A 23,755-nucleotide genomic window follows, 5' to 3' on the forward strand; every position below is an offset into this window, starting at 1 on the left:
AGAATTTTGAATTTGTCTTGTCATAGACTAATAGATCGCAATCGATTGATCAATTTCACCGGTCAGATATAAATAGAGCAATTGCATAACCTTTCTGCTGAGAAAGTTAAACTAATTTCCACGCACACATTATTTTCCACAAATTTGAACGAGAGACGCAATGTTTCATAAGTTGATTCAGTTGTGCAGGATATTTTTGCTATGGCAACCCAAAATAAGAGGAAAAGGGGCTTCTAGTTCTAGATTTTCTGTACTCCTCCCTGCGGGAAACGTGGAGACAGGTTACTATGATTATTTAACAGAACTTTGTTGACTGTTTTTGAATTGACAGAAGTGTGCTACCACGGCTCTCAGAAGCGAGGCTTGCTACTCCGCGAATTCTGCGGTGACGTCAGAGAAATCGTTGATATAAACAGACGTATTTCTGGAAAGTTGATAATTGAAAATATTTAAACTCTTACGGTGAAAAAAACAATGTGCAACGAATTCTTGACGTAATTTACGCCATAATTACACTAGACATCAGAGGTAAAAATAATGACGGCTGAAAATGAACCTGTTGCGATTCGCGGTGAATAGCAAAAAATATTCATATGCCTATAAAGCATATGAAACAACAATCATCATCGCTTACATAGTGCCAGGGCCTACTTTGATGCGTTTGATTCGTTGCTGTACGGTCACTTTGTGTAATAATCGGAACCGAATGAAAAACTGCATGGATGAATGGCCGGTTTGTTCGTTTAACGTTTTCAGCTGCATGCGGCTGAATATGATCAATTTTAATTCAATGAATTTGAATATTTTCAACTCTGCTGGACACAGTATATAATCAGTGCAGCCATGTGATTAGTAGCGAAATTCGGGAATTTGACTACATGTCATAGAAAACATATCTAACCGTTATTTCCTATTCCCAGCATAGGTTTTGGACATCGGTCTTTCCTGGTAACATTTGAAGTTTTATGGTAGTTTTATAGCCACTCATAAAACTTAGATTACCCTTGTAGCGTGCTATAAAACTTTGAATGCTGCTTGGGTTGTGATCTATCAGGTGCCGACCATTCGGTGGCAGCAAACAAAATATGAATTTTATTTAATTATTTTTATTATTATTTAATGAATTAGAATATCAACAAAAGAATAAATTAATAAAATATTCTACAATTACTGCTTAAAAATGATTCAATCTACAATTTATTTATCTGGCAATCTCCAATCTTATTCACACAAGGTGATGGCAAGTTTTTAACCAATTTTATGAAATAATTATCTCTCTGATTATTCAAAAAATACTCCTCAAAATTTTCAATAAATATATTCGGCATTAATTTTTCACTGTCTAATATTAATATGCATTTGTCGGTCGCTAAGAATATCAAACTCACGAATGGAATTATTTGTTTGTTAGAAAATAAAGTAATATTTTTTTTAAAATATTATTTTTTTTCATAAAAATCTATATAAAAAAGCAACCATTGTAACAATCTAATAAATGCATCCTAAAATAGCCTGGAATTTATTTTTTGATACCAAATTCTTAACTTTCTTAGTTTTGTGGCAATCTCATTATTGAGCTTTTATATAATTGATGCACAATTACAGCAGCGTAAAATCAATTAAACGAAAAGTGGTACATCATCATGTTTTACCGGCGTCGGCGGTAGAACATGATGATGAGTTATGTTCTACCATAGACCATGCGGTAGACTTGGGTGCAACGCCCAACTCCTACTTGGCAGAAGGCAAAGAATTCTTCACATTTCCTTTCGATCATGTCCATATGAGCCTGCCTAGTCCTAGTTTTCCGTTCTAAGTTTATAACTGATTCGTTCTAGAATACCTATCCGTCTTTCAATATCATTGCTTTCGTTTCTCTTAGTCTCAAATTAGCCGAAAATAACCAATAAAATCGATACAGTAGAACCTTGCGGCAATTAAAACATAGTAACAAAATCAATTATTTGGAATATTTATTCTTTTTATTAATTGGGAGCAGTACGGATAGAAAAAAATATCTTCTTTAACGCATTCTGATAGCAATAGGAACTTCTTTCCACCTCAAAATATATCTATAGGTTTTTTAACAAAAGCATATAAATATAGATTCATAATAAATTTTATAAATGCAAAAATTTTGTTTTTAAAGCGTCATAGACTTTGCCAGGAAATAACGATACTGCCCAACGTTATTACTTTCAAGAAAATGAAAATCGTCAAGATAGGTCCGGTTCGCAATGACTGGCTATTGCCGGTTCGCGGTGACATTTGCTTTTTTCACTTTGCACGTCCCGTCCCAGGCTTTTACCATCCCAGATAAAAGAAAGAAATGAAAACAAGTTTACAATGATATGCACTTTTGTTCATATGATTTGTGATTATGATTCATCATAAAATTTATGTTGAAAGAATAAGTAACTATACATTGCACAGTGGTCCGAATCCAGATTTTCAGATGACAAAATGGCTGAATTACTGGTTCTAGAACTATTATGAATTCGGAACAAATAATCTGTGTTAATTGAGGCACCTTATCAGATTAGGGTGACCGTCATTGTTTGTATGATCTGAAAATTGTTTTCCAAATAAGATAAGATAAAGTGAGCAACTGTATCGCTACTTCAGCTGTATTGAAGACATGACATTTGTTTTTTAAATGATTTTAACTCTTTGAATATTTTTTTCTGTCATTAGTACAAATTAGAAATGCATCAAAATTATCCACATTTTGAATCTTCATGCCACCATTTACTAATTTGAAGATATACTTTTTGTTTTGACATGTGTCTTGCTGTTTCCTTTTTCCTTTTCTTTTTTTGAAGATGCATCCGAATTGCATTAGAAAGAGGATTTTCAATCTCCGAACTTCATGAGAGTAAGTAGAATTAATATAGATTTTCAAAGTTCGAACGTACAAATTCGTTTTGGAAGAGAAAATTATGGCAGCAAAAAAATGCCACCAAAGGTTGCTACGATCTTCTTCATGTGTCACCCGCAATTCTAGAAAGATTTCTGAGCGATATGTGCAAGCATTTCAAAAATGTATCGGGAAATTCACAGAATCAGACATGAGTCCAAATCGAGACAAAAACGGTTTTTGATCGCGCTCAAAAATGGTAAAAGCTGATTTTGAAGCCACTCAGATTTGTGAATCTCACCGTTTATGGTGCCTTTGGTCACGCATGACCACAAGTACATATAGCCTGCCAAATCAGGTACTTCGAAGCGACTTTTGACAACTACAACCTTTCCTTACCCGTGAAATATTGCTGTCCCAACAACGGAATAGCTGGCGTCCAAAAGGGGCTAACCCACATTTTTTTCCGAAATCGACATTTTGGCATTTTTTGAGAGTTCTAAGTAATCCACGTGTACTGCCATTTAAGAATTTTGAAAATAATTTTTAGATTTTTTGCTATTAGCTGTCAAAGTTGACCATGACGGTAACCCCAATACTAGCTGGCGTCCAAAAGCGGCTAACCCCACATAGAGTCTTATGGAAATTCAAGTTTTCTTGTTCGTATTCCGAGATTTTAAGAAGAAGTAGTCTATCGATTCTCAATCAGTAAATTTTATGTTGCAGCTCACATATCGGTAAACTCGATATAATACTGTTTTTAGTTGGATTGCACTGTACGTTGACGTTTCGGCCCAAACAGTCGTTCCTGAAGGCGCGGGCCGCTCACACACTTGCTATGTATGACTATTTTCTTTTTTATATTTCTTGCATAAATGTATATTATTGAGCATATTTTTTCGAAAATTCTGGTGAAAGTTTCATGGTTCTACATTAAAAGTTGTAAGGGATTAAGGATTAAGAGAAAAACGGTACATCGTGGTCGAAAAGTCAAAAAACGTGAAATCAATTGTTATCTTTCGTTATAGAGTTATGATTTCGGAAGAGATGTTGTATGGTACTTAGCGGTTTATTTGATTGAATCATACTAGCTCGAAATTTAGTCACTAGGGCGGCGCTGTTATCAAGTTTTTAATAAAGCTAGATAGACATGTGGTGTCTTCGATAAAGTTGTAGGTAATATCATTTTAAACATATCTTATGCAGATGCAAACTTTATAGGTCCTGTATGTTTTGAGATGGAGAAGGTTTTAGTTGAAACATTTACTTACAGATTACGTTTTTAAAAATGTGCCATATTTCAAAACCTGTAGGACCTACAAAGTTGATATCTTCAGAAGATATATTTATAATTACCTGATATACAACTTTGCCGTAGACAACATCTTTCTATCTGGTTTCCTTAAAAAGTTGATAACAGCGCCGCCCTAGCAACTGAATTTCGAACTAATATGAAGTGATCTAATCAACAATTTTGCCAAAGACACTATAACTCTAAAACGAAAGATAAGGAAAGAACTTGTGAATTGTAGTAGTACATTTAATGATCTCATTTTTTCTAGACAACATGAGTCAATGAACTACTAATAACACGTGCATTTTTACAATAAAAACAAAGCTAATTTGGAAATGCGGAAAAATTTTCCATTTCCTGTAAAAATGCAAAATGTAGCCCCTTTTGGACGCCAGCCATTCACGTGAATCCTATTATCCATGGAATGATAGCACAGTGGTTCGAATCTAATTATTCTAGGTTTTGATTCACAAAGTCTTACAATTGTGACTAATTTTATAATCAAATGACCATTTTTAGAGAAAAATCGATTTATATCTCGAAGCACATATTATACATCGATGGGGTCGTCACAATAGTTATGTATTTTGACCATATCTAAAACCTTCTACAATACATCAAATTGCTTTACAATCTAAAAACAATTGAAGCATAGTGGCACCTAAAACAATATTAACGTGCTTTTCCTTGAAGGTGCAGAATGTAATCCTAGGAATCGTTCCTAAAAATATCGAAGCATGAAAGCATCTGTGAAACTTGGAAGAGATTTTTGGTTCACTTTTTCAGTTTGGAACCACTGTGCACCGTTATTTGGTCATAAATAGTTAAAGCTTGATCATTTAAATGTGTTCCTAGATATCATTAACTATCGTAATCCCAAATCTACGATCTGGAACCTCTGCGAAGTGAGCTTGACATAGTAGCGGCATACAAGAGGCTTGTTTGCTTCGACCTATGCGTGCTCCCAGAGGAACCTCGTGGTGACATGCCGAAATAGATAGACTCAAAAAATTATTTGCTTTCTCGTCTGATGAATATGAAGTACTCAATTGTCTTTTTGTCGCACTCTTTTCAGGCTGTAGGAAACCATCCCAGACGACTGCCCCTGTGTTCTTTTCAGGAAGTTCTAATTCTTGGGCACTAGCTTGTAGAGCTATGACAACCGAATTGATCAAATGGGTGCTTGAAAGTTTTGCTCTGTATAAGATTATAAGGCTACGGGGAATACGGATAAAACACAAGATTCGTTCTTGTTTTTAAACATCTGCATATTCTAACGGATGTGAATTCTCGAAGACGTCAAAGAATTTACTGCAATTTTCCAAACACAAGTGCAGTATTCTAGGACTTTTTTTGTTGTATTCAGATTGAAATTATGAGTTAAACGAAATCAATTATCCCCCCAGAGGCAGGATTAGAACCTGCAACCCTTGGGAGTCCTGGTCGATGCACAAACCCTTATGGTATCTCTGGGCTAAGATGACGTTCCAGGAAGAACATATGATTATCGCATTGGCGACAGTGACCTACCTAACTTCAGCATTATTTCCGTTATTTACACTAATTGTACATTCTACGGAATTAGTTACAAAATTGTTGTACACATTCCAATCAGATTGCTCTATCAGCTAAAATTTTCATTCAGTTCAACGGCAAATATTCACATTTAAAAAATCGGGTAAAAGTTCGGCAGAAAATTTTGAATCGCGGTCCCTGTATTGAAACGTCAGAAGTATTCTTCTTCAAAATACCGATTTGATACCGTCCACTTCACTGTAAACACTTTGCGAATGGAAAATTCATCATTTTGGGTGATGACCTTTGCTCAGTGATGTACCAAATCAGGTTTTTATAATTTTGAGGAAAAAACCCAAGGCTTTTTTCCCGATTAAAGCGATTTTTTCATGGAAAGATTGGGTTTTTAGCAATTTTGTGATATTTTAATAGCTGAAAATTTATGTAATGTTATTCTCATTAAGCTTTGCCTAAATCTGAAAATCCTGCTAAGTCTTATTTAATTTAATCGTTGTCTAATCGCTGATCCCACACTTATTCACAAATTTTGTAGTTAAATAAGTGATATGTTAGTAGTTTAACATGGTCCAAGTTAAGTCGATTGCGTTTCTTGCTGTGAAGGTAGGTATTTTGAGTGAATACCTACCTTATTTCGATAAATGTGGAACAGCCCCTCAAATGAGAAACAAGTACGATAAAAGTGGCTTGGGCACTATTATTCTGAATTTCACTAGTAAGAGTAACTATGACTATTGTTCGCTATGTAAAATTTATTTATACTATAAAAAACCGGCTAGAATATTCGGCTACGAACTAAATGAGACACCGAAAATAAAAATCGCAAAAACAGAACATGCTTCGTAAAACCCATTTTAAATTACATTCCTGCGAGAGAATTATACTGAAGGTTCATCCCTGCCTCCCTTTTTCGGGTGAGAACTTTCTAAGCGATTCTTATGCTGAAGGACTCCTGTCCGATTTTTACGCTTGATTGGTATATTCGATTTTCACATTGTGAAATATTTTTATTGGGTTTTGCATCCTTATGACTTTTATTTATGCTAGATTTTTTACAACGTTGAATGAACCTCATAAAATCGATACAACGAAACACGATAAATCATGAGATCATACATAACATTTGATCTATTTAATTTCCTCGTTAGATACAGTATTCTAGTTAGGGCAACGACCGGGCATCGCGAACTCAGTTATGGCTACTATTCAGCGTGCTTAGTATTAATCGTGTGATCTTTGTGAAGCCAATTATGGAACCTTAAAGGGTGTACGGAATCAAGTTGCATCATAAGAAAAGGTTCGTCAAAATACATCCAATCAAGCAATCGCTTTCCAACTTTCAGGATATAGTTTTTTAGTGTTTTGAATTCTTCTCGTCAGTAACAGACACCAACTTAATGCTAGTTAGATGAGTCCAACCAACACCGACTTAGCGCTAGTTTTAGACATTAAATATCACATGTCTAGCGTGAACGCTAAACAACTGCTTGGTACCGAGTGATTTCTCGACAGTAAGCACAGAAGATCTGGTTACCGACGAAGAATGTGAACCGAAGCCGTCTTTTGGTATAAGAACCAAACGGGAAAAATTTTCGATGCTGCCAAATTTTTTGTGCATAAGGACACAAGACTTAACATAAAGTATGTGTTATTAGTGTTTCGGATTCTCCTCGTCAGTATCTAAAACCAGCTTAATGCTAGTTAGATGAATCCAGCCAGTACTAGCATTCCTTCCTATCTACGGTTAAACGTTCGGTTTCGCCATTTCTAAACACAACTTAACGTGTATTGGTCCATGCACAGTTTCTTGCAAATGGCACGGTGAGAGAGATTCAGATTTTTAAGGTACTTGCGCAAAATTTGTTTAAATCGCTGATATTCTTCCCACTCCCTTTTCGCAATGGTTACACAATTGTTAGTGAAATTTATACAATGTACACGTTACGTATTGATCTAATTTCACTCTAAATTTCAATAAAATACCCAATGGAAAAAAAAATTACAACAATTTGAAAGTGATGCAATTTGATTCCGTACACCCTTTATATCATTTACTATGTCCTGCAGTAATAAAATTGTGTGTCTGGATTTTTAATTTTCCCCAAATTGCTGACCCCATGTACAGGGAGCTAAAACGGAACTGTTATTGTTGCTATCCCAGTGTCTGGAAGAGCTATAGGCTTTATCAGTATGGTTCATTATTCCTTCGAGAGTGACGAATCCAGGATTTTACCAGTTTTGTGTTGTGATTGTATTGTGTTATCATTTTGATTTTCCCTATCTTTTTCTTTCATAACCCCTTCCCTTGCCAACGGGAAAATGATGAGACGGCATGTCAAGGCATAAATGTCCGAATAACAAGGAGAACGTGTCAGTCGAGCCGATTTATTCAGATTCTTGATTATTTCGATTCTAAGTTAGTATCGTATTTAAATGAGACTCATTTCCATAACTAGTTCAAAAGATTCACTTCAAAGAGACGGTGAAACGTTTGTTTAATTTGAGTGAGAAAAAAGGAAGTTGAATAAGTTGGTAGTGTTCCAATAGTTTTCGTAGGTCTGAGTTCAATCCCAGCCGATGTCGTTGAAATTGGCCACGTCTTTCTTTAGAAAAGGAAATAAAGCCGTTGGTCCCGGCCTGGATCAACCTATTCTCAGACCACGCCGTGTACTTACAGGCTTAAAATCTTACGGACTAATCTTTTCTCTTCTGCTGGCAGGAGTCGAGCTTAGGCAGCATTACTATGAATAGCTCAAGTCTACCAACATATCTCCCGGCAAAAACAGACTTATCCCTCCGTCTGTTCTCATGGTAAAGGGGGACAAATCTGTCGTCGCCGGGAGACATGTTGGTAGACTTGAGCGATTCGTACGATTTTGCGTCAAACTGTTTTTTTCCGTATGTATATAACCACTAATATTGAAAAATATGAATAATGAGCCCGGAAAAAAATTCCATGTCTGTCATTTATAAAAGTTTGTTGATGCTACTTGCATGACCTAAAATTACTAAAAGGCCGTAAGGAGATAAAAATGTGCACAAAATCCATATTTTCAACTTTTTGCCTGGAACCACATTTTTCCATCGTAGTCTAATTTAAATTTGATCATATTTGATTCAATTACGTCAAAAATGGTGACCATCTTCGATTCAGATGAAACCTTTTACGTTTCATCTTTATGGGAGACTAAGTATTTTGCATTATCAAACAAACATTTTTTATTCAAGAGTAATATTTAAAAAGGGCGTATCGGATCTGAATCCACTACTTTCAAAATATATTGTTCGAAAATCGCCATTGGTGCAGCAAAACTATATGATAGCGAGTTCTAGGGAATCAATTCTTCCTTGTGAATATTTTTTGGTGAAATTTTTTCATAAGAAAACAAAAAAAATGTTAAAAAATACAACTACAAAAAAACAATGATTTTTTGGTTAACAAAAACCTAAAAACTGAAAGAATTGTAATTACATTAGAGGAATTCCACGAAGATCCGTCCGAAAATCATTAAAATCGTGACCGACCATCTTAGATTCTGATGAAACTTTGCACGTTTCACCGTCATGGAAGACTAAATATTTTCCACAGGTAATAAGATTATTTTGATTCAAGAGCAACTTTTCAAAAGGGCGTAAACGTTTCTACATGCATGAATTTCAAATTTTTTTTGTTCGATTACTGTATTTTATACAGCAAAACTATCTAAGAACGAGTTACAGTAAATGAATACTTCTGTCTGAAAAAAATATACACTGAAAAAAATGTTGTCATTTTAAAAAAAAACAAAAATTTACGATAAAAATTTAAATTGCGAAAAAACCCATTTTTTTAATTTTTTATATTTTTTTACCAAAAACCTAAAGAGAAAAGAACAATTTGAATGTGATTGCATGATGGAGAAAAAATCGGTGAATTTTTTTTTCTAACAGTAACTTCGTACATGTTTTTAAATTTCAAACTAATTGACATATAAAATTGTAATTTTATTACAGAATATAATTCTAAGCACCATATAAAATCAAAATGCATTTAGTAAAAATCTTCTAAAATGCAATAGATTTCGAGATATTTGAAATTTTGCTCCTTCAAAAACAATTAATTCGTGTAATTATGCTCTTTTTAAAAGTTATACGCGTTACCTCATCATAAAATGTCAAAAATTTAATGTTTCTCGTTTTAAAGACGTAAAAGCAACTTTTTTAGTGTATTTGGATCATGGAGAAGCTTTCAATAAAAAAGTTTTCCTACTAACAACTTTTGACATATTTTTATAATTCTTACTATTTGCAGTCAAAAGTACAATTTTCTTTTTGAATATGATTCTAAACGCCATTTTAAATCGAAATGCTCTTAACAAAAATTTTCTAAAATGTAGTAGTTCTCGAGATATTTTAACTTTTGTTTTAACAACACAATTATTTTGTTTTATTACGACCTTTTCATTAATTAGTTGCATTTCTCCATCAATAATAATAGGTTTTTCAAAAGGTCCGTAAACTTTTCTGCAACTTTCTCTTTGACATCTAGGCGATATTGTGAAACATTTGAAAGTTACATGAAAACAACCAAAATATGATTCAACTATATAGTTTAATCATCAGATCCTATGGTTGAATCATATTTTGGTTGCTTTCATGTAACTTTCAAATGGTTTACAATATCGCCTTAATGTCAAAGAGAAAGTTGCACGAAAGTGTACGGGCCTTTTGAAAAACCTATTATTGTTGATGGAGAAACGCGACTAACTTATGAAAAGGTCGTAATAAAACAAAATAACTGTGTTGTTAAAACAAAAGTTAAAATATCTCGAGAACTACTAAATTTTAGAAAATTTTTGTTAAGAGCATTTCGATTTAAAATGGCGTTTAGAATCATATTGAAAAAGAAAATTGTATTTTTGACTGCAAACAGTAAGAATTATAACAAAATGTCAAAAGTTGTTGTTAGGAAAACTTTTTTATTGAAAGCTTCTCCAGGATCCAAATACACTAAAAAGGTTTTGACATTTTTTTGATGGGGTAACGCGAATAACTTTTAAAAAGAGCATAATTACACGAATTAATTGTTTTTGAAGTAGCAAAATTCTGTAACAAAATTACAATTTTGTATGTCAATTAGTATGAAATTTAAAAACATGTACGAAGTTATTGTTAGAAAAACTTTTTTACCGATTTTTTTCCATCATGCAATCACAATCAAAATGTTTCTTTTCTCTTTAGGTTTTTGGTAACAAAATATAAAAAATTTAAAAAATGGGTTTTTTCGCAATTTAAATTTTTATCATCATAATTTTTTGTTTTTTTTTTTGAAAAATGACGCAACATTTTTTTCAGCGCATATTTTTTTCGGACAGAAGTATTCATTTCCTGTAACTTGTTCTCATATAGTTTTGCTGTATAAAATACAGTAATCGAACAAAAAAAAATTAAAATTCATACACGTAGAAACGTGTACGCCCTTTTGAAAAATTACTCTTGTATCAAAATATTCCAATTGCCAGAGAATATCATGGAGATTCAAACAGCGAACACACCTGCAAAGTTTCGTTCGAATCGACGATGGTCATATTTTGCGGTCGGCCGGTTTCTCATGGAATCCCTATGCTTCGTGAAATTACGACCTTTTCATAAGTTATTCACATTTGTTCATCAAAACCAATATGGTTTTCTAAATAAACATGAAATTTTCCGTTACTACTCAGTTCTCAGATCAAGGATGATTTGTGCACGATTGTCTCGATATGCTTGCTGTAATAAAAATATAGAACTGTAACGTGACAGATTCTGGTTGTAACGTGACAGATCATTGAGAATACTCCATAAAATCGAAAACAAAGTTTTTCTTCAGGAAAACTATATTTCAAACTCTTCCTTGTTTTCCAAGCTTGAACTTAAAACTGTTTTCATGCAAATTTGGGGGCCAACGGAACAGACTTTTTCAATTTAGTCGGGCAACCTCCAAACTCACTGCGAAAATTGTGTAACGTGACAGACGTATTAAAATGACAATAACACGAAAACCGTTCATGATAGAAAATAACTTCCTGCAGACAATATGTGCGGTTTAGTGACCTTAATGATGTTGGGATATAATCTGATTTTATCGTTTTTGCTGACTTATCTTATGAAATAGCCTTGACCAGTAATGCTGCCTAAGCTCGACTGCTGCCAGCAGAAGACAAAAGATTAGACCGTAAGATTTTAAGCCTGTTTGTAATGACCATGCCACTTCCAGTTTTCCGATCTGTAAATTTCACGTCCTTGCTAATTGAATGTCGTTGAAAAGTAAAAAAGGAAATCTTTATCTAAATTAGTTTACAGAGTTAATCTCTAAAATTGTTTTGGTGTTTTCACAGGTTTTCTAATTATATTGGAAAATCGTCAAAGAAAATTCTGTGCGCTATTTGAATAAGTCAAAATCGATTTTTCCGACTTTTTCCCACGCCAATTAACTGATTATATATTAACACGATCCCTGTCACCACAAAACGCCTGCCAACAATAAAACACGATTTCACACCCATTTATCATTAGTTAACTAAACTCCCCCTATTTTATTTGTGTTTTTGTTTCGAATTACAAAGCACACAAACAGTAATGTTCCCCCACCGGAAACTAACTACAATTCCCTAACAAATGACTAGCCGACAATCGTTTGGCCGCATTTCACCACACCTCCTGGACGCATGAGCTACGCGCGCGCGTCACGGCATCATCGGTGGTTTCACGCTTCGGTAATTTTTCATAAGTCACCTTTCCCTCCGTCGGTGTCGGTTGGCCGGTGAGGTGTGGAACAGTACCCGGAGTACTGTTCAAACAAAACAACACCCCGTACCGCCGCGGCGGTGATCATCAAGAGTGCTGTTCAACAAGCCGTAAAATTGAAGTGGTGCGTGTTGTTCGGACCATTCAGAGGGGGGTGCCCCGTGAAAGAAATGGTCTTGGTGCAGAGATTCATTCGGTTGGTGTTTGATAGGTACTGTTGTATACAAGGTTGAAGTGATTGCGCGGTGTCACTTCGTTGAATGATCCATTTTTCAACCCCACGAACACGTGTTTTTTTCTGCATATTCGTGATCACTGGGTGGCGAAGATAGCGACAATACATGCGAAAGGAGTCATTTGAATTGAATTGAATGCTGATGCTGGGCTGTTTTTGTGTCCATGTCGCGTGTGCTTTCTTCCTTTCGCTGGAACATGCAAATTAGTTGCAGGTTTTTTTTCTCTACTCGCTCGAAATAGCATTGGGTAATAAATTAAGGTACCGAGGTACGGTCGCTAGATGACAAGCCGAAGTTAGGCAGTCGGTCTGAAAAAGTACATCTCAATTTATGAGCTACCATTAAGTTGCATGTTTTTTTTTCTGATTCGAACATTGGACTAAATAAAACACACGCGCCCGGAGGGAAAGAGAGCGTTTCTAATCTTTGATTGTTTGTGTTGGTTCCATTTCTGACAGATTCGCCACCGCTTCGGCCTATACGATGAAGTGACCACCGTTAACGGGAGGCGAGTGCGCCACTGCAACTGGATTCGATTTCTGCGGGTGTCGGAAACGTACGGACCGCAGGTTAATGTGATCTGTGCCAAGGTGAAAGGTGAACCGATTTACGAGATTGTGAAACCAATTCCGTCCCACCAGGAGCTGGTTGTGTACTATCTGCCCGAGGGACCGGAGGAGCTATTTTTTATCCGAATGAGAAATCAGCTCTATCGGCAGACGATGGATTCGATACTGGAAGGTAGGTTGGATTGATGGCGGTTACAGGCGACGAACCCATTGCGTTGAAGTTTCTAGCGAAACTAAATTTGATTAATTTTTCCCATCCCGAACAGATTCCCCGTTGGACCTGTCAACATCGCTGCTGTCGCGGGTAATGCTTCCCATCTCACCCCCGTCCGGTGCCGAAGACGAGCGGAAGTCCGTTTCCGGTGATAGTTCGATTTCGATCTCGTCCGGTGCCAGCACCAGCGGTGGCGATCTGGACAGCGCCATTCCCCCGCCTCGCAGCTCTCCGAAGGCGCGTCCCTCGCGGGGCGAACGAGCGATGCTCCCGTGTGAAGTCTGCGGTAAAGCCTTCGACCGTCCTAGTCTGCTGAAGAGGCACATGCGAACGCACACCGGCGAGAAGCCGCACGTTTGCGGTGTGTGCGGGAAAGGATTCAGCACCTCCAGCTCGCTGAATACGCATGTGCGAATCCACAGCGGGGAAAAGCCGCACCAGTGTCAGGTGTGCGGTAAACGGTTTACCGCTAGCTCCAACCTGTACTACCACCGAATGACGCACATTAAGGTAGGAGTTGTTTACTTATGGGGCGGGGATTGTTTTTTTTTATGGCGGGTGACTTGGATGCACGTTCAAGCGAGGAACCTTCTACTGCTGATCGCCGATTTAAAGATTTCATTGTTATTTATTTTATTCCCTTCTCAGGACAAACCACACAAGTGCAGCCTGTGCTCCAAGTCCTTCCCAACGCCCGGTGATCTCAAATCGCACATGTACGTCCACAACGGCTCGTGGCCATTCAAGTGTCACATCTGCTCGCGAGGCTTCTCCAAACAGACGAATCTGAAAAATCACCTTTTCCTGCATACTGGTAAGTGTCCCGTTTTTTTTCATTATAATAACCAAACATGTAAAAAATCGTTACAATTTCAACTTATAACGGAAGGGAGCCAACAATTTCGCGCCTTTTCTTACCTACCCAAAGCAGCTTTGTTCCAAAAAACGGAGGGGGATTAAAGTCGGTTGAAAGAATCACCTGTTCCGAAGGATCCTTCCAATTAACAGTGCAGTAAAAGAAGACAAAAAACAACGGAAAAAGCACCGCGTCAGGAGGAGGCTCCTTTGAAGGACATGCACATGTTGCTCCGACTGTTGCTGCTCCGCTGCGAAGGGGGAAATTGTTGCGTGTAAACGAACATTTGGCTTTCGATAAGGTCCGTTTCGATAATTTATAGGGAGATTGGAACGAAACAGAAATATAAAACCAATAAACCAATTTATTGAGGGTGAAAAGGCATATGCAACCTGCCGTTTGCCGAGTTGGGACTCTCTATAGATACAATTCAATAGTGAACCACAAAGAAAGCGAACGAAAGGGAGAGAGAGAGAGACAAAAAGGATCCCTGAGTCATGTCAAGTCAAGTGGTTTCGAATTTATCGTATCCTTTTGATCTTCCTATAGCTTGTAGCTTTTCGGTACGATAGACGGAGACGTTCGGATCAGATAAACGGTTCAGAGTACAACGAAAATATTTTTACTGCCATCATGAGAGAATATGATAAGTGTTTCCAATTTTTATGCCATCGTTAATTGAGGAAGTAGGAATAAATCTCTCGTCTACTCGTTTAGATGGATTCTGACGATCGTGACATGGGAAAAGATGATCGAGATTGATCCTCTGCTAGCTGCAGCCTAAAATGCGTGGGAATGCGTTTTGATGTTTCAATCGACATGTTAATGGGGGATTATCGTTAATTAGAATGGGAAATAGGTTTTTGATCCATTTTACAATTGTTTGGGAAATCGATTCCAACAATTCTGTAACCAATTTCGGGAACCATCATAGCAAAATTCAAGATAATAGACCAGTAAATTCAACCACACTGCGCCGATTATCGCTAGTTCGAATCAATTTCTCCGCTTTAGGCTTGAGTCGCGGACCGCACGGGTTGATTTTGAGCTTTGCTTTAAACAGAAGAAATATGCTATAAAATCCATTTCCGCTCAATTTTCAATTACAAGAACTGAAGATATGAGAGTTTAGGAAATCATCGTCGCTTTGAAGGAATCTCCGCCATTATATTATTATATCGTATTGTTCCAGTGTCTACCGCCGAAGCGCTATTACTTGGAGCCCTGAAATTTCACGGTTTATTTTCCAATCACGCCGCCGATCGATTCTGTGATTCGTCGTCGTATTCCGGGTGGGAGATCGGCGGGGGTTACAGAGAATCAGAAGCAGCATCTTTTTGTTATGTACGGCCGACCGCCCGCCTGCCCGCAGATGGATGATACCTGCAATTTGAATTCGATCGATCGATCGATCGAATGAATGAAGCTTCGATTATGACAGTGCAGATTCGGATTCAGCGATAGACGCAGTGTTGGGCGAAATCAGTAGCAATTTATCTCTTGCTGTGCGAGGATCGACCGATCATCACGACGCGAGAGGCAATGTGGACGCGAAGAGTTGGGTTGTTTTGTGTTGCAAACTTGCAGCGTCACAGTTCAATATGGGTAGCATTGGACGGGGTCTGTGTCTGGGAGTCGTGGTCTTCTCCGCATGGGGTGGACGTGGTGGGAATTTAATTTGACTTTGACAATGCTGCCCTTTTGGAGTACACATGCCTCGGATGGGTTCTTGCTTTCAGGCTTAATCTTGCTTATTTTTTGTAAATTCAAATGATTTTTGATAGTTTTTTTTAATGCTTTGTAGTCGATTTTTACCAATCATGATTTACTGATTCTCAACTAAAAGTAAAAAGTTGATTAGCAATTTCCTTCGAGTTTTGTCCTTCTGGAGCTGTAGAGCTGAGATCTCGGCAGGGCTCACCGTCAGAATCACTTACTGGAATTGCAGACGAGACGGGATATGTCACCCACTAAAACACTGCTTAAGGCCAATTGCAGCGGGCCGTGATTCTGATTGTGATATTCATTGTTTGGTTCAAATATGTGCGGGACTTCACGATCGCGTGTATCATAGCTAGAGGCTCGAGCGTTTGCACATTAACGTGTTCGATCGCGTTTGTATGTGGCGTATGCTAGCGTGTATGTGACTTCGCGTGTATAAATTCGATTTTATAACCATGTGACCTGGGGACGAGCATAACGTAGTTGGTAAATCGATTGACTTATACGCAGCTCACCTGGGTTCGATTCCCAACCCCGCACATAGGGTTAGAGATTTTTCCAAAGAGACTTCTCTAACTCGAAAAGAGGCGAATGACCCTAAGGTTAAAACCTCTATAATCAAAATAAAAAAATGTGATCATTCGCATATTCGCATGTGTTCTTGGATGATCGCGCGGACCGCGAATCTGATACACAATTTTCGAAATACGGCTCAGATGCTAGAAGAGAGTATGTTCCCCCAAATCACTAGAATTCCTTGTCATGTTGCCATGGAACGTGTAGTCTAGTGGACACAAGCGTCATTTTTGATTGTCCAACTGAAGGTATGGACCTAGGCTGCTAGAGCCGAATAGGGACTACCGGAGGTAACCGATTCACGTTCGCGCGAACACGGACGTTTGTAGTTTTAGTATTGAGATCGCGTTTGCAAATTTGTAGGTGCTATAACGTTCTCTTAGTCTTCGGGGAGTTTTCATGTTTGCGAGATCTCGGGCGTGGATAATCGCTAAGGGCTCGAGCGTTTATTTGTTAACGTATTTGTTGATTGTGCTAGCATGTCAGTAACTTCGTGTGCATAAATTCGATATTATAACCATGTGGCCATTCACATATTCACGTGTGTTTTTGAATGATCGAGCGCGGAAAGTGATTCTGTTACTTAATTGGTGTACAGCTCAGATACTAGAAGAGAGTGAGTTCTTCTATATCACTAAAGTTCCCGGTCATGTTACCATGGATCGTGTGGTCTAGTAGATATGAGCGTCATTTTTTATTGGTCGTACTGAAGGCATGAACCTAGGCTGCTGGGAACTTCCGGACGTAACCGATTAATGATTGAGACCGCGTTTGTAAATTTGTAAATACTAACACGTTTACTTAGTCACCAGGATATTTTCATGTTTGCGAGATCGCGGGCATAGCTGTGCGTGAATGATCGCGAAGGGTTCGAGCGATTGTATGTTAATGTGTTTGTCGCTTGCGCTAGCATATTTGTAACTTCGCATGCATGAATTCCATATTGTAATCGTGTGGCTATTCACATATTCGCGTGTGTTCCTTAGTGATCGCGCGCGGATCGTGAATCTGATGCTTAATTTTCAGTGTAAATACGGTTCAGATACTAGAAGAGAGTACCCCAACATCACGCGTTGTTTAGTAAATATGAGCATCATTTTTTTGATTGGTACAACAGACGGCATGAGACTAGGCTGATATAACCGAGGGTAGAGGATTCCAGATGTGACCGATTCATGATCGTGCGGGCGGTGGGTTACTGCTTGAGACCGCGTTTGTAAATTAATAGTTGCTAAAACGTCCACTTAATCACTTTTACATATTTTAATGTTGGCGAAATCGCGGGAGTAAGTATATGTGGATGATTGCAATTGTATTGACCAGGTTTGTGTTATCGTGAAGGCCACGAGCGTGCGTTTGGAATGGGAGAGATTGTGAGTGTATATGAGAGAATATGCAATTTATTGTATTAGTGAGTGTTAGTATCTAAATTATCTAAATTAAGATATACTGCCCATGATCGCATATCAGTCCCATAAAGATAGGAAATCCCATAGAAAACGGGACAACTATGCGATCATGGGTAGTATAGTAATAGAAGGAAACATAACATGTCTAATAAAGAAAAAAATGCAAAGAGATTAAGTAGAAACGTATACATCGATCAATATTATTTTTTGTATGCATGAGTAGTTGAAAAGCAAACTAATAGAAGTACAACAAAAACAGACTATTGAACTAGAAGAAAAGAACACATGAAACATGCAAGCAAACTACTTGGACTCGTCTAAATGCCAGCAAATAATATTTATTTACCATTGACAATAGTTACATTCTGTAAGAATTTTGTCATGCTATGCTGACCAGGAATGAATGATTCACGTGCGTCTGCAAATTAATCGTACCTTAATTTATACAATCCGATCTTCCCGAATTAATACGATTGTCCACTATTCCATCTTATAGGCCAGTTCTGCATCCATTCTGTAACCCAACTTTCACAAATACTTTAACTTACATATACGAAGATAGACATACGATGGGCACATAGCAATTATAAACTTGTACTAAAAACTACTGTTATTACAAAACGACCACTGATAGGTTTCTACTTTTACATTTCTTAATTTGCCTGTGTACGATGACGAAGCCGACCCATAAATCGACACACAATGAACCCCACTGCGAGCCATGTCCACCAACACTGCCATTATACTGTGGAACAATGTTTGCAAACACGGCCCACAGCAAAACCCAATTGACGTTGACCCGTTAGTCGACCACGTCAGCCTGCGTAGGCTAATGGTTGATAGTTTTGGAATCAGTAGCGGTTGGCACAAATGGCACGTTTCCCATATTGATCGGAGATTTGTATTTTGCTATGGTTTATCTTTTCATCATTTCCCTGATGCGAAAGATTAAAGAAGTTGTATGCCAGGGGTAAGGAAAATAACGACACAAAACAATTTAAACATAGCATTCAGCATCCAGCATTGAGATAACAGAACGACAACACACCCGAAGAGTTATTGGCATTCAAATACGGCTTAAACTACAGCTCTTTGCCACACTGGGTTAGGAACAATAGCATATCGTTGAGTTTCATCTCCCTGTACGTAGAGGTTCATCTCTGTATGGAGAACCAAACATTCGGATACGCAAGTGCATTACTACAGGACAGTTGCATATGAAGTGATATTAAGTTCCGTAATCGGATTCACAAAGATCACATGATTAATACTCAGCACACTGAATAGTAGCCATGTGATGATTGAGTTTGCAATGTCCAGTCAATGCTCTGACTAGAATACTGCAATTGTGCTTAAAAAAATGCAGCAAGCTTTTTAACATTTTCGGACTCACATTCGGCAGAAAAGTCTTCGTTTGAACGCTAGTTTGCAAGCTACGCCTATGGTTGGCATGTTCAGTTGCAGCCCAAGAGCGAATCTTGCACTTCATCTAAAGTGGTAGAACCGGGTCCGGACCAGCCCTCTTCAACTAATTTGTCCGCTATTCATTTCCAGTAATATTGGAATGATCGGGTACTCATTAAAAGAAGATAGTATTTGAAATGTTGATTTGTTCGATTCGTGTTTGACAGGTAATCACTAGCTTCGACCTCTAATCTGACAAGTGCAACGGACGAGCGGTTGTAATCCTTCGTTGCGTGGAAAGCACTATGGATGCATTATTTGGGTTAACTGAGTGTCCAATAAGAACACACCATTGCTTTATTACGCATAAAGCCAATCAAAAAGTTTGTTAATGCGAATGTTGGTGATAATTATCGGCGGAATCATATGTCGGAAATCCAACCTCATAAAGTTTCCTCAAGAAGCCATCGACGAGAAGGTTTTAGAAAAGTGATGACACTCAGTTTCCTTATATATATTTTCCTAAACGATGAGCCCAGATATCGGTTGCTGAGCATTGCGTATATCCAGTTCGTATTCCAAAGACACGTTGTCAAATACAGCTTCAATGCAATTAAAAACTGCTAAACCTGATTGTTAAAGCGATTTTTTTTTCAATCAATTAATGCTTTTTTGGGTTTTCACGTAAGTCCCAATACTTTATTTAAAACTTTTTTGTGGTATCCAACGGGGAAAAACAGATCGAAATGGTGAGTTAAACGGAAGCAATTATGAGAAATACAAATTCAGAGCTCAGATACCAGAGCCCAGAGACCAGAAACCAGAGTCTAGAGTTCTTATTCCGAAATACTGAGCCCAGAGTACTCAGCATATAATGCAGAGCCCAGAGCCCAAAATCCAGAGCCCCTAACCCAAAATAGTGAGACCAGAATTTAGAGTCCAGATTCCAGAGCGCAGAGTCCAGAATTCAGAGCTCAGATTCGACAATCTAGAGCTTAGATTCGATAGCCCAGCGACCAGAACCCAGAGTCCCGAGTCCAGAGTCCGGAGTCCAGAATTCAGAGTCCTGAGTGCAGAGTGGAGTCCAGAGTTTAGAGTCCAGAGTCCATAGTCCAGAGTCCAAAGTATAGAATCAAGACCCAGAGCACATAGCTCAGAGATCATAGTCTACAGTCCAGAGTCCAAAGCACAGTATCTCGAGGCGACAGCACAGAATCCAACGCCAAGAATGCAGAGTCCAGGGTTCAGAGTGCAGAGAACGGAGTCGAGAATCATGGGTCCAGAGTCCAGAGCCCAGAGTCTTCAATCCAAATTACTGTGGCCCGAGTTCAGAGCTCTACTTAACCCAAAATACAGGCAAGAGGCAAGAGTTCAGACTCCAGAGAACTCAGAGGTCAGAATCCAAAGTCCATAACACAGAAATATTGAGCCCAGTGTCCCGAGTTCAGAGCCCAGAGTCCAGAGCCCAGAGTCCAGAGCACAGGGGCCAGGGACTAGAATCCAGAGTCCAGAGCTTCGAGGAGAGAGACCAAAGTCCAGAATCCAGAGACCTGAGTGCAGAGCCTGAAGTTCAGAGTCTAGTCTGTTGTTACTAGTCTGCTTTAGGGCCTTAGTTTTATAGTACTGTTATTTGGTAAAATGAATATTGCGGTTGTGTGTGATCTCGATTTGCAGACAGGGTACGATCACTGTTGCCAGTGCAATAATCATGTTATTTTTAGGACGCCATCATATCCCAGGCATAGGATTAGTGCATTGAGCCGGAGTCTCGAAGGTTGCGGATTGGAATCCTGCTTCTGGGGGAATTTTTTCATAAAATTGCTTTCGCTTCACTGAGTTTGCTTCTACCAATTCTTTGCTAGATCATCTTTTCTGGGCGTAGATAACTACGAAAATAAACTAAAAAAAATCGCATTACTGAAATCGCTATCGAAACATTCCAAATCTGACCAGTAGAAATACTGCAATAGAAAGAAAAATGTGGTCAGATTCTAAGTGAATCAAACTTTACAACTGTTGTGCTGGCGGGACATTATGACCAGTTGTTTGCTTACGTATATTGCCTATGAGTGCAAATCAGTCCTATAAAGGTAGAAAATCCCACAGAAAATGGGACAAATATGAGATCATGCACAGAATAAAGGTTGTGTTCCGTATTGTAGTTAGCGCATGTGGTGTAGTCGTACCTAGATTGTACCATCCTCCGTAATTCACAGGATACTCGTTCGGTCAAGAGTTTTATTTTCTTCTTGTAGATCAATTCAGTGAGTGAATTTTGGGGCTGTACCAGCACCACATTTCGTACATGTTGGTGATGAATAAGGGTAAATTTAGAATTGGCAATATGCATATTCTCTTTCTCTCGCACTTGTGGGCGAATTCCATATGTGTCGACGCAAATATTGCTGTGAAACACCGTCTCGATGTGAACCACTAAACTCAGGCTGCGACTTCCAAAATATACGCAATGCTCACTTTGACAATAACGGTAATCCGTATAGGATTTCTAAAGTGCAGCTTGTGAATTGCCGAAGCAGTTAGTTACCAAATATTTTCAATATTACTACAACCGCTTAATGCTTTACCCAGATAATTCCAAAAAAATTAAAAGCCGTTTTGATCGAGTATTTCATTTTGACTTTAACTATGCCTATGACTATAGCTATGGTCTACCACTAGAGTGCCCAGAAAAATGATGATTTTTTGAAAACTCTATCGGCCCAACCCTGAGTCGATTCCTAGCCCCACTAGGAGTACTTTCTGCAAATTTGAAACCAATCGGACAAGTCTAGCTACCGGACCAACGTGCCTGAAGTTTGTATGGGATTTTTCGACAATTTACATGGAGAAACTCTACTAATTCGCATTTTCGCCGCTAGGTGGCACTGTATGCATCGTATTATCACTGTAAGTAAAAATAAGAAAGATAATTTAATTGTCACACAACTTTGTCGAAGACTGCTAGTGAGTTCGGTCTTGTTAAAAGAAGTAATTAAAGTTTTAACGAAGTGATGTCTGAGTCAGTTTTGCATGGGGCCTAGCAGTGCATGGTTGTGTATCGGTACTTGATTCCCAGCAACTATACATTTTTGTGTGATAATGGTTAGATTTAGCTGATTAGTACGTTCAGAAGAATTGTAGTACATAATACGAGTTATGTTTTGGTTAGAAAATTTGAGTTCGATCTGTGACCGCATAGAGGGCGCCAACACTAACTTTTTACAGAAGTGAAATAGAATATTGCGATGTTCGGAAGAATTACTTAAATATGCTTTTTCTATAACTTTGTGGAAGACACCTAATCTCTATCTCTTTCCGGTGAAAAGTTAGTGTTGGCGCCCTCTATGCAGTAAACTGTGGAACTAAAATTTTCTAAGCAAAACATGACTTGTATTACTTACTATAAATCTTTTGAAAATACTTTTGCCCTAAGCCTAACCATTATGTCACAAAAATGTTTAGTGCGTGCGAATCAAGTACTGATACACAACCATGCACTGCTAGGCCCCATGCAAAACTGACTCAGCCATCACTTCGTTATAACTTTAATAACTTCTTTTAACAAAGCCGGATTCACTAGCAGTCTTCGACAAAGTTATAGGCAATTAAATTATCTTTCATATTTTTACCTACAGTGATAATACGATGCATACAGTGCCACCTAGCGGCGTAAATGCGAGTTAGAAGGTTTTCTCCATGTAAATTGTCGAAAAATCCCATACAAACTTTAGGCATGTTGGTCCGGCAGCTAGACTTGTCCGATTGGTTTCAAATTTGGAGCAAGTACTCCTGGTGGGACTAGGAATCGACTCGGGCATGGGTCGATAGGGGTCATTTTTTTCCTGTCACTCTAGTCTACCACCTACTGTAGCAAGGCACAACCGGTAGTATGGACTGATCTTCCTGCATAATTTGTTCAAGCTTTACATTCAGGAATCTGGATATCTTCAGCGTGTCACATAAGATACCATCATTTTTGTGCACTGATATACCTCAAGTGCAACAATACATTCTGAATTTGTTTGATAAAACCAGATCAATCGAGTGCACGATGTGGGAAGTTCGACCCAACAATATTGTGATCTCGATCATGTGGAGGGCTACTTCCTTCGGCAAACTTGTTCAGAAGATCAAGAGCTAGTCAATGGAAGATAAAATAGGTTGAAATAAAGTTCTGCCGCTAGGTGGCGCCAGTGAGAATGTTATATTTTCAGCTTACTGTATATCAAGATCTAGATTTTTTAGAAAGTCAGTATCTTCGACGAAGTTGCTGAGCAAATCAAAACCTATGAGGTGGCATAACTGCTGCTTTGGAAAACT

At 38.1% G+C, this 23,755-nt stretch overlaps 1 protein-coding gene across 1 annotated transcript in view; it reads left to right on the forward strand.

Annotated features, from left to right (window-relative positions):
* LOC131682953 (zinc finger protein 177-like) overlaps positions 1-23,755 on the forward strand; it is a 60,153-nt gene that overhangs the window by 32,329 nt on the left and 4,069 nt on the right. The window contains exons 2-4 of the mRNA XM_058964774.1: positions 13,144-13,426; positions 13,521-13,978; positions 14,117-14,282. Of these exons, the coding sequence (XP_058820757.1) occupies positions 13,144-13,426; positions 13,521-13,978; positions 14,117-14,282 (907 nt within the window). The remainder of the gene's footprint in view (positions 1-13,143; positions 13,427-13,520; positions 13,979-14,116; positions 14,283-23,755) is intronic.

This window comes from Topomyia yanbarensis, chromosome 2 (assembly GCF_030247195.1).
Source record: "Topomyia yanbarensis strain Yona2022 chromosome 2, ASM3024719v1, whole genome shotgun sequence".
NCBI lineage: Eukaryota > Metazoa > Arthropoda > Insecta > Diptera > Culicidae > Topomyia > Topomyia yanbarensis.